At 44.5% G+C, this 11,503-nt stretch overlaps 1 protein-coding gene across 5 annotated transcripts in view; it reads left to right on the top strand.

Moving 5' to 3' along the window:
• Window positions 1-3,096: 3,096 nt before the first annotated feature.
• The window catches only part of Srbd1 (S1 RNA binding domain 1), a 160,552-nt gene continuing 152,145 nt past the window's right edge, over window positions 3,097-11,503 (top strand). For 4 of the 5 annotated variants that reach the window (XR_385394.3, XM_011246728.1, XM_017317728.1 and 1 more), the window contains exons 1-3: window positions 3,097-3,192; window positions 5,874-5,953; window positions 9,064-9,244. Coding sequence is in view for 4 of the 5 variants with exons in the window: in XM_011246728.1 (XP_011245030.1) it covers window positions 5,874-5,953; window positions 9,064-9,244 (261 nt within the window). In the remaining variant the exon portion in view is untranslated. The remainder of the gene's footprint in view (window positions 3,193-5,873; window positions 5,954-9,063; window positions 9,245-11,503) is intronic. The other variant, NM_030133.3, reaches the window with a different exon arrangement.

Below are 11,503 nucleotides of genomic sequence, written 5' to 3'. Positions count from 1 at the left end.
GTAGTATGTTAACCACAGAGCAATATTAACCACAACAGTTTTCTTGTTTAAATACTAGACTATAAATACTGCTCCTACCTTTGCTTGCTCTTTCATTTCAATCTGTACAGTATATCACTTGAAGCAGTCTTCCATTATTATGATTTATAGTGGTCTTGTCTCTCCAGAGAAACAGAGCCGATATGATTGACACACAGAGAAGCTATGATATGACTGATACATAGGCAGGTAGATAGGCAGGCAGGGCCTATCTATCATAGGCATTGGTTCACACAATTATGGAGGCTGTCCTGCACCAGTCCATCTACAATCTAGACAACTGGGGAAGCTGAAAGCGTGGCTCACTCTAAATACAAAGGCCCCAGCATTTAACCTGAGAAACTGGAGAACAAGAGGTTCTAAGCCCCAGAATTCCAAGGGTAGATTCTCCGGAGTCCAGCATCTGAGGGCAGGATAAAAGGGCTGTTCCAGCTACAGAGCTCAGAGTATCCCCTTCCCTTCACCTTTTTGTTCTGTTCAGGCCCTCAAACAACTGGACAACACTCAGCCACATCATATGGAGATCCCCCTTCGTCTAATACGTTCAAATGTCAGTGTCCTTGGGACAGGCACAGATCGATAAAGCCTTTCCATCCGGTGGGTGACGGTTAACTCAGTCAGGTTGATAATCTAAAACCAATCATCATTCTAAGTGATTGACACTAAGGACAAAGTTGTTGGCTTACATTTTTAAAAGAATAGTAGGTTTTAAAAGAGGCCCTGTCTTCTGCGTGTCAGGAGCTTCACACATGACATGAACTGCAACCCAGAATTGGAGGGCACACCTGTGATCCAGACCTTGAGGCTGGAAGACACAAGTTTCTGACCTGGATCTTGGCATGGAGATCTTGAGGCATAGTGGCCATGAAAAGCTTAGGCCCAGGCAAGGTAGTACACGTCTTTAATCCTAGGAGACTAAGACAAGGAGAGCTCTGAGTTCAAGGTCAGCCTGGGACAGAGGAGAGCTCTGAGTTCAAGGTCAGCCTGGGACAGAGCAGGTTCCAGATCCAGGTATGGTGGCACACACCGTCATCTGGGCTACACTTTCTGCTGGAGGTGTAGAAGGACATTGGAAGAAGGAAAACCTCTTTGACTACTTGAGTACTTGTCAGCACAGCTGCTGGAATCTACTTCTACCGAAGACGAGCTCAAACAACTAGCCGTGTGGTGCTGAGCAACCACTAGATTCTTGGACTTCCCATCCATAGTGGCCCATTGTGGTTTAGTTGGACTACAGACTGCAAGTCATCACAATAAAATTCCTTAATATATAGAGGCATTCTATAAGTTCTGTCCCTCTAGCGAACCCTGAATAACACAGATCTTTTTGTGTGTATGTATGGGTGGACATATGTGTAGGTCAGAGGACAACTTTAAGAAGTTGGTTTTCTCTTCCCACCATGTGGAGTCTAGCATTCAGACTTAGTGACAAGCGCTTTGACTCACAGAGCTGTCTTGTTGGCCAATTCGTGGGCTCTGATCTGTGAAATTATGTCAGAGGGAATCTTATATAGCCCAGGTTGGCCTCCAACTCACTATTTAGATAAGGATGTACCTCTATCCCCCAAGCTGGGATTATAGGATCTGTTCTGCTTGATAGATGAAATTCTAATCTAGACTCACAAGTCTTGTTTCTCTAGTTTAAAACCTTATTCTTATGTTGTTTCTGTGAGTTTCGTGGGGCTGATAAAAATGATAGCAAGGAAAGAGATAAGTAATTTTTAATTTCCTCTGGGAACTGATTTAGAGATGTAAATGGAAAGAATTTCTGGAGAATGATTTATAGATTTAAAAACTGGAATGATTGGGGGAAGGGGGAAGGTAGGATTCAGGTTATCACAGCGGGTTTAAGATTTGACTTTTCCAAACTCAGAAAGCAGCATGGGAGTTTTCTGCGGTTTGGGGTATCCAATTTGATTTTCTATTCACTATGAGCTGACTGTGCAACAGCTTAGGCATTTGATGTGACCAAAAGAGACAAAACAAAAAGTAAACAAAAACCTGTCTCCTTGTGGACAAGGGTTATTTAAGCCTAATTTAATCAAAAGGTAGAGGCTATTTTTGGGTCAGAAGACAACTTTCTGGGAGTTGGTTCTCTTTACACGGGCTCCCGGGGTCCAACCTGGTTTATCATCTTGACAAGTATGAGTGCTTTATCAGCTCTGAACAAGGAAAACCCAGCACTGCATGTAAAGGAAACTGTGCCTAGGCTCGTTTACCAGGATTGTGCTCACTGCACTTTTCGGGACTCTGAATATGAGATGGGGCAAGGTTTCTGATTCTCCGGGAGAGCTGCATTTTCTCGAGTTAATGACCCAGTGACTATTATTTTCAGTGTTCTGGGTATCTTAACAGTTGGAGATGGGACCCAGGGAAACCCGGTTCAAAGGCAAAAAGCAATTTGCATAAATCTTCTTGGAAGTATCTAAGAGGCCTCGGCTTCCAAATGGATCTGCTTGGCAGTCTATCAAACTGCCTGAGACTGGAGGAAGAGGCTGATGACTCTAGCTAATGTCTCTCGTTAAGTAAGGTTCCCATGGGATGAATAAGGACTTAGCCAAGGCGGAAAACTTCAGACACTTTCACAGCGTGGTAGGGTGGAGGGAGAAAGAAAAAGAAAAGGGACGAGCTAGGTTTTGTGGCCTAAAAATACAACGCAGCGGGGGCAACGTGGCGAACTCAGACTGAGCTGGGCTACAGAGTAAGTCTTTTTCAAAAAACAAAACAACAAAAAACAATCCAAAACACAAAATGAAAGGATGGGTGAAAAGGGTGTAAAGTAGTCCAAGAGAGGTCTGTCAGAAAAGTGGAAATATAGAGGCGGACGCATATTTGCCAAATCTCTGCCCCTCCCCTAGGGTAGCGACAAACACAAATTCCCTGTGGACCAGAGGAGCAGTCTCTCTCCTCGCCGCCCCGCCCCCGCCCCCGCCCCCGCCCCCGCCCCCGCCCCGCCCCCGCCCCGCCCCCGCCCCTGGACCGCACCGGCTCAAGCCCCGCCTCGCCCTGGCCCCTGTCCTACCCCGCCCCGCCCCGCCCCGGTAGTGTGGCTCCAGTAAAGTAAGGCGGGACTTCCGGCGTTTGAAAAACTTCCGGCGGGAACCGGAAGATTCCTCAGCAGAACTCTCTTCTCCAGATTCGCCAAGCCCGAAGGTGAGCTTTGTGTCCACCGTAGCGGCAATGCTTCCGGGCCGGCCGTTTTCGCTTTTCGGCCGCGGTATTTATGAGTGCTCGTGTGGGAAAGAATTTTTTTTAAATGAAGATTTTCTGTCTTTTAGCACCAGCGGTCTGTCACACAGTCTACACTGTACATTCTCAGCACTGTCACCATAGCGCGTCCTCTGAACCGGCTGGTAGCGCGCATGGCAGGCGTGAGAAAGCCAGGGCCACTTTGTTTGTTTGTTTGTTTGTTTGTTTTCACCCCGAAGAATCGGAGCTGAGGGAGGAATCGCTGTCAGTCGTGGCGCGCCGGGATCACGCGCCTTCCTCAGAGGTGCCCTGGGCACAGAGGAGGCGACCGAGCCATGGAGGGAAAGGATGACTGAGAACTCTGAGCAACTTTCCTCAGTCTTCCTTCCCACGTGGCAGCTTGACGTTCTCCTGTGCCCAGGGAGGCGCAGGGCGGCGCAGGACGAGCCTTGGTACCCGTGGCTCTCAGTTGTAGGACTTTGCCTCACACCTCTATCGTTGGAGCAAACCGTTCCATCCCATGGAGTCTCAAGATTCTCATTCATAAAAACACAGCAGGGTTCTCTCGTAGCGAAGGCTAGCTGCTGTCCTCCTGCTAGATGGCTTGTTGTTCTTTGTTTTGTTTTATCTCTTGAGGGTCTGTGGACATGTGAAGCATCTTTTTTAAAATCCCCTCAGGGAAACATTTAGATGCCTTAAGAGTTGTCTCTTTTTTTCTCCAAGAACAGTGGCTCTCCACTGTGGGTTGAACAATAATCCTTTCACTGGGGTCGAATATCAGATACCCTACATATCAGATATTTACGATTCACAGCAGTAGCAAAATTACAGTTATGAAGCAGCAGCGAAAATAATTATGTGGTTGGGGTCATCACAACGTGAGGAATTGTTTTAAAGAGACTCAGCATTAGGAAGGTTGAGAACTACTACCCTAGAAGTTTAAATGCTGTTTCCCCCTTTTAAATATTGGTGCGCACCAGTATTTTTGTGGGTTGGGTGCATCTTAACATGTGGGCTAGGTCACCTAGAAAGATCCTTTTGTGACAGAGTATACCCAACCCCAGATCCCTCAACCTTGGTCCTAAAAATTTTAGCACTCACTTTTCTTGTCCACGTGTCCTTTCTTTTCATTCATTTTTTGTTCTGTTTGTCTGTCTGTCCTTTCTTCCTTCCTAACTTTAAAAAAAAATGGAGACTGAAGGATAAATTGACTTGATCTCAAATGCTTGGGACTTACTTAATAACATGTTAATGTTTTCACTGTGGGTTTTGAGTCATGGCTAGGGACAGTTGCATGTTCTACTCTTGTTCAATGCACTGAAGACAACCCGCCTTTGCTTTCTGTAGAACTTTCCAACTGGCTTTTTTGTAGTTTAAATCTTTCTTAGAACATGGGTTTGCTCCCAAGGAAGGCCTGTGGTTAAATCACTTCAGAGGAGCAGCTAGTTGTCTCTCTTCCGTTTACAGAGTGAAGGCAAGTTTTCCCCTGACCTGGTTTGAATTAGCACTGTGTCAAACACCAACTTCTTATTTATTTACTTAATTATCTATACATAGGATCTTACTATGTAGACCGACCTGGCTGGAACTCTTAGAGATCCTCCTGCCTCTGCCTCCCTAATGCTAGGGTTAAAGAAAGGTGTGCCACATTTCCTATTCAGCCCTTTTTTTTTACATTTTATTTTTATAATGGCAAACTGTTCATATGAAGTCATATTTTCCTGTTCTCATAACCTGTCCTGTCCTGTCTGCTGCTAAGAGACTGTTCTGCTGGCCTTTTGTTTCCTTCTCCACACAGTCTCCCTCAGTTTTGCACTCACAGGACAGAGATACTGGGACATCAGGCTCCTCTTTGTGACAACTGCTTAAGTATTTCTGTGAAGTATTACCTCCTTTTATAAGTGTGTTAGAGCCAAGGTTTACAATATTCCTCTGGTCCAGAGACTTGTTCTGAACATGCTAGTCTAATGCATTTTTTATTGTTTTGACATTCTCTAGGTAATAAATGTTATCAGTTTAGTAGACTTACTTTTTTGTTATATTATGTGATTCCTCTTGTCATTTGTCTTATATTTTTTAACTGCTGAGCCTTTGACTATGGTAAATATTTTTAGTGGCATAGTGGCTAATCATTGATATTGCGAGAGGATGTCTGCTTTGCTTTAGGAGTATAGATTATTCCTAAGTCACTAAGTTGATTGGCATTTGATTGACTCCTAACTTTGTGAAGACACTTTAATGTTATGAAAAGATGTGGAAGAGAGAAAATTTCTTATATTTGAGAAATAGTACAACAGATATCTTTATAATCTGTTGACTGGCAGGATCACTATAAAATAATACTTGCAGAATACTCCATCCTTTAATTCTAAAGCAGACTTATTGCCCTGGAAGGGCTTGTCTTTTTCAAGAGATGGTCTCAGCGTCATAAGGTATTTGCACATTGGAAGGCCACTGGGTTCTCTTCTGACCAGCAGGTTATATCCTGTGGGGAGCCAGTGTTTGGGCTTGTGAATGAGCCATATATTTTTCTCCCCTCTATGGCATTTCTGACAGCAGAGCTTTGGAGTATTAGTTTTAAATGGACGAAATGATAAACCTACTCATGTCATGCGGACTCTGATTTGTGTTCCGTTTTTCCCCAGATGCCCTCATTGCGCAAAAGAGTGAAAATACAGGCCGAGAATGCAGAACCCAAAGATGAATGCTCTTTCTTCTCTGAGTTGTAAGCATATTAGTGTAATATGTTGTTGGGGGAATGGTGACTATTTTAAGAGTAATGTGGTCTGTCCCGTAGACACTTAAGTCATTTGGGTCGAAGACATGTGTGTTCTTGTCCTTGCTCTATGTAACAACTCTCTGTTATAATTGTGCCATGATCCAAGAGAGAGAAAGCAGCTATCAGGTTATGTAATGTTTACCCTGTACAGGTGAAAGAGGGCAAGCTGTTGTTTACACTGCTTTGGAGCAGAGCTCTTTCTTTTTTATGATATTTTTCATGTGCATTGGTGTTTTGTCTGAATATCTGTGTAAGTGTGTTGGATCCTGAGGAACTTGAGTTACAGATGGTTGTGAGCTGTCATGTGGGTGCTGGGAATTGAACCCAGGTCCCGGAAGAGCAGCTAGTGTTCTTAACTGCTGAGCTATCTCTACAGCCCCTAGTTGTAGCTCCTAACCCATTTAGCATTGCTACTGTGTATAGGGTCACCTTTTGTTTTGGGAGCTGCCTGATGCTTTATAGGACATTTAGTGGCATCTGTGGCCTCTACTAAATGTGGCAACAGTTCTTGATATGACAACCAAAAATGTCTTTAGATAATGCCAAATGTCTCAGAGGCTCAAAATCATCCTCTGCTATAGAATACCATATTACATATGCCTCTGACATTTACTGAGAAAACAAGTGATTAATGTTAGGCCATAATAGTAATATAAGATAAAATGAAAGCAGGTCAGGGGTTAGGGAGCATACTGTATGGCCGTGGTAGAGGGGCATTTTGGAAAGAACAGTCATGGTGTTCTTTGGATATACCAAGAGATCCATTTGAGATTTGCTAGTTGCTGTAGTTTGGATAGTTGTCCCGAAAAGATTATTACTAGGGTAGTTATTTGGAGGTGGTGGGATGTTACAGAGTTGGGGGCTAGTCTAAAGCTCTTAGGTCACTGCAGGCAAGCTCTTCCAAGAGAATTGTAGCGCCTTGGCCTGTCTTCTCTTTGTTCCTGCCTCAAGATGTGAATGTGTTTCAGTATAGATTCCTGCCTTTGCCACCTTCTTACTGTCTTCATCAGAGGCTCAAGCCAATGGGGCTACCTGATTTTGGAACTGAACCTCTAAGATAAATAAGCCATTTAATAAGTTAAATTATGTCAGTTTATGTCAGTGTAGTGACACAAAGCTCACAAATAAGAACTTAGATTAGGTTACAAATAAGAAAGCAGCAAACACACAGACCCTGAGGCAGCAGTGAATTGTGTCTGGGGAGTAGCAAGAACAGCATGGCCAGATTGTGACAGGAAATAAGACTGTAATTGGTGGGATCTTAGACTCTATGAGGAAGCGTTAGGACTTCATTAGAAGTGAGTTGGGAAGCCACTGGAGTGCTGTGGACAGCGACCTGATCTGACCTGATCTGGCTTATATTTGTAAAGCATCTTTATGGGTTCTTGGTGTGTAACAGACTCAAGTGTGAGGGTGAAGCAGGGAGGTTGGTGTAGGGGTGAGAACGGTGAGAACTAGTCCCGTTTGGATAGACTCTTGAAGGTAGAATGGAAAGGACGTGGTGGTTACGGGCTTTCTGTAGACCAGAGGAATAGACAGGAGCATTAGAACCAAGAGGTCTGTTTTGTTGTTGGCAAGTTGGTGGTGATTGCTAGACATCTAGCTGAACACAGATCTGCAAGGGGAAAGAACATCTGCAGATGTAAAATTGAGACTTAGAGGATAAGGCATAAACTAGAGAGTCCTGAGGACTAAGACTCTGGAGATGTCAACATTTCGAGGTTGGGGAGAGAGGAGAGGGTCAAAAGGACTGAAGAGAGGCATAAGGAAGGTGTGCTTTGTAGGACGATTGCCAGGCACTCCTGCGCTCTTCTGGGAAGGGGGGGATGAGTGTTGATAGCTGCCTTGAGCCACTTCCTGTGTGACAAGTGATTTTGACAAAAATCCTTGTTCAATTGATAAAGGAGGAGACCCTAAGTTTCTCTGTCTTCCCCTTGCCTTTTCCTTTTTCCTCCTCCCCTTCTTTCTTCCTTCTTCCTTCTTCCTCTTTTTCTTTCCCTCTTCTCCCCTTTCCTTTATTCTCTTTCTTCCCCCTTCCTCCTCTGTGCATGTGCTTATGTGTGCGTGCGTGCATGCTTGTCCGTATGTAGAGTAGGGGTAAACATAGTCAGAACTTGTAATCCTCCTGCCCTCAGACTCCCAAGTACTCCATGGAATATCCGGTAGAACACAGGTTTTAGGTTATGGTTCCCTTTGGATCCACTGTTTTAGTGATTTTTGATTGATTTTGTTTTGCTTAGTCTCAGGCTGCTTACGAGCTCTGAGAAGAACTTTTTGATGGTGTCAGTGGTTTGTCCCGCCATCATTATGTTTTCCTGGAACATAATTTAGCTGAGAAGTCATCCAGTCTGGTTCTTGCCTGTCAGCAGAACTGAGAGCTCAGACAGCTTCACTGACTCAGCTCAGGTCCTTTTCCCACGTACTGACCTCCTTAGGGGAGAGAAAGAGAGACCCAGATGGCCTGGAGGGCTGCGCTTCCTCTGCTCTTGAAGTAAGTTCGCTTCTTGGTCAGAAAGGCAGTGTAGGTTTTCAGTCTATTCTGGTGCATAGGTCTATGTGAAAGGAAAAGGAGGTCAATAAAATAGTTGAGGGTCTTGGTGCTGGCTTGGTTTTTATGCAGTGTGGGGTGTTTAAAAAACTCTTTCTCAGTCCTTTCATTGGTTTGAATAACTTAGTACATTTGAAATGGATTTGGTTGGCATTTAGGAACGTAAATGCTTTTTACTGTTAAGATCGAAAGGCTCACAGTGGTGTGACGTGACCCAGTAAGTTACTTAAGATGATGATGGATTTTCTGTGTTCTGACAGTATGTATTATGCTCGTCAGGTCAGAGAAGGAGAGTAGACCTGTGAAGAGTGTGTTGTAGGAAGAAGGTACTTCTCTGGGTTCCCGATCACCTGTTCAATTCTTAGCACTAATTGTTTATATTCTGTGGTCATATCACTCCTTTTTATATTGCACATTTCCAGCTATCATTTATGAAGCATGTTTTTGTTTTTACCTTTGTCGTCTGGTTTCATTTCTCCTGGAAGTTCTTCTGTCGATCCACTTCTAGGTCATCTGGCTCTGAAGAAGATAACAAGGAAGACAGCATTTGGGAACCTCAGAAGAAAGTTCCCAGAAATCGTAGACAGCCTGCTTCCAAGGGATCCAAACGGAAGCAGGGGCCCAGGGCGAAGAAGAGCTCCCAACAGGTGGATGACGAATCAAAAGATGTGGCTGTTAAGGAGGAGTTGGTAGGTGGTGTTGCTCTCTAGATGTGGGGAACACCCAGTGTTTTTCACATGGGAGGGACGGTTTCTTTCTCCTTACACTGAGTGGGACAGAACATGTAAATGACACAAACTTCAGGGCACTGGTATCTCTGGTCACAGTCTCAGGAATACTTGACTACTGCAGCAACTGTTTCTTCAGCCACTTCTGTTCTCTTCTCTAAGGAGGTGGGCTAAGTGTGGAAGTGGTGGTTTGGATGGTGGTGTCAGCAAATATCTGAGTGTATTGTTATCCAAGCAGCACACTCAGTATTTCCCCCTGAAGATCTCACGGGATGGGTACGGCCACTGGGAGTGCTGTAGTTAACATCCTGATTTTAGAGATAGGAAAGCTGAGGCAGGGAGTGTTAAGTGACTCTCCTGGAACACAGATAGTGAGTGGTGGGACTGGGCTTCTAAGTCAGCAGTTCAAAAGCCATTATACCTCTCGGGGTACTTTTATGCTTGCCAGAGTGATGTGTCTACACAGAGTGCTGGTTTAATAATGAATCCTTAGAAACAAGCACCACTTGAAGCTTGGAGCAGCACTTTTCTTCTTGGAGGGGCAGCACTTTTCTTCTTGGAGGCTGAAGTAGGAAATTAAATAGTTAGAAACTTGCTTGATGAGTATGGGCTGAGAATAGGAATTAGACAGATCAATGTGGGCTTATTGATTGCCTCCTGTGGTCTTGGCTATGGTCATCACAGTGACACTTGCAGGTTGTAATGGTGTGGAGTAAGATAGTCTGCAGCAGTCATCTCCCAGCAGGCTCTCTGGTTCCTGCGGCTGAAACATTCAGAGTCTATTTGTTGATTTTTCCTTTGCCTTATTATAGGTAGAAGAAGGCTGATCATGCTTGGTCTTTTGTGCATTCCTTTTCTTTCTCTTAGACAGCTTCCTTTAAGATGGACACATTCTTTAGTTATGCCAGTTCATTTGATTAGGTTGTGAATTGTAGACCTTGCCATTGTATCTTCCTGTCTCTGCTTGGATCCATCATGTTTTGAACAGGTGTACTGCTCAGAGGGTGTTACTGTGTGTTTCATGTACACACGTGGCAGCTGGCATTGGGCTAGAAGAGTCCTTACTGTGGCTCTCAGTGTTCATCCTCAGTCATTCTGGAGAAATCCCTGAGAGAAGTTTAATTTTGACTGAGACATTGTTGGGAGCTGTGTTTGTGCCGCCTGTGTCACTTGAGGGATGGACAAGCCAGCCTGTGACTGCAAACTTCTCAAGGGCAGCTCTTTGCATTGTTGCCACTATCTTGAATGCCAAGATGACCATCAGGTAAAGTGACATTGACAGAGCAGAGATTGCTTCCTGGGTACCTGTGTCGGCTCCTGAGCAGCTTCCTCTCAAAGAAAAGGATGCCATGGTGCCATACACCTGTTATCCTAGCACTTGGGAAGCTGAGGCAGGAGAATTGCTCTGAGTTCAAAGTTAGTCTGGGCTCCACAGTGAGTTCTAGGAAGCTAGGGCTATAGCATGAGACCCTATCTCAAAAAGCGGAACAAAAGAAAGCCTCATGCATTTGGCTGCTGTTGCTCTGTGTCCAGTCCTCTGCCTCCTGTCTGAGCAGGGAGGAGTATAGTCTTCTGAATTTCACAAGCATGTAGATGCGTTTCTTCTCCCTCTGATTGGTTGGTGTGGTTTTTATTATATTTGTTTACCAATTTCTGAGTTTATTTATATTTTTAAGTCAGGTCTCATGTAGCACAGGCTGGCTGTGTAACTGAGGGTAAGCTTGGCTTTCCAGCCCACTCGCCTCCACCTTCCAGGTTCTGGGATTACAGGCGTGAGTTACCATGCCTGGTCTTCATGAGGCGTGGGATCAGACCAGGATTTTGCATCTGCTCCGGCAAGCACACTCTCTGGCTTGTGCTGCATCTCCAGCGGTGGCTGCAGCTTACTCTTGGTTTTCTGGCACATGTAGATACATCATTTACTTTGTTTTGTGAAATTAAACTTTATTTATAAGTTGTCCACATGCAGTTGTAAGAAACACCAGGAGGGACTCTAGGTACTCTTTATCTAGTTTTCTCCAGTGGTAAGATTGGAGTGTCTCATGTAAGTATAATGACCAGGATATTACCATTGGTAAAATCCTCTGTTCACTTAGAGTGCTCTGGCTTTCCATGTGTTATGTGTGTGTTTGTATTTAGCACTGTGCAGTTTTATTACCCGTGTGGGTTTGTGTAACCTTCACAAGGACCTCTTACATTGCCCTGGCACATCTACATCAT

This window comes from Mus musculus, chromosome 17 (genome assembly GCF_000001635.26).
Source record: "Mus musculus strain C57BL/6J chromosome 17, GRCm38.p6 C57BL/6J".
NCBI classification, from domain to species: domain Eukaryota; kingdom Metazoa; phylum Chordata; class Mammalia; order Rodentia; family Muridae; genus Mus; species Mus musculus.
Note: the sequence above shows the minus strand (reverse complement) of the source record. Positions and strands in the feature narration are given on the sequence as shown.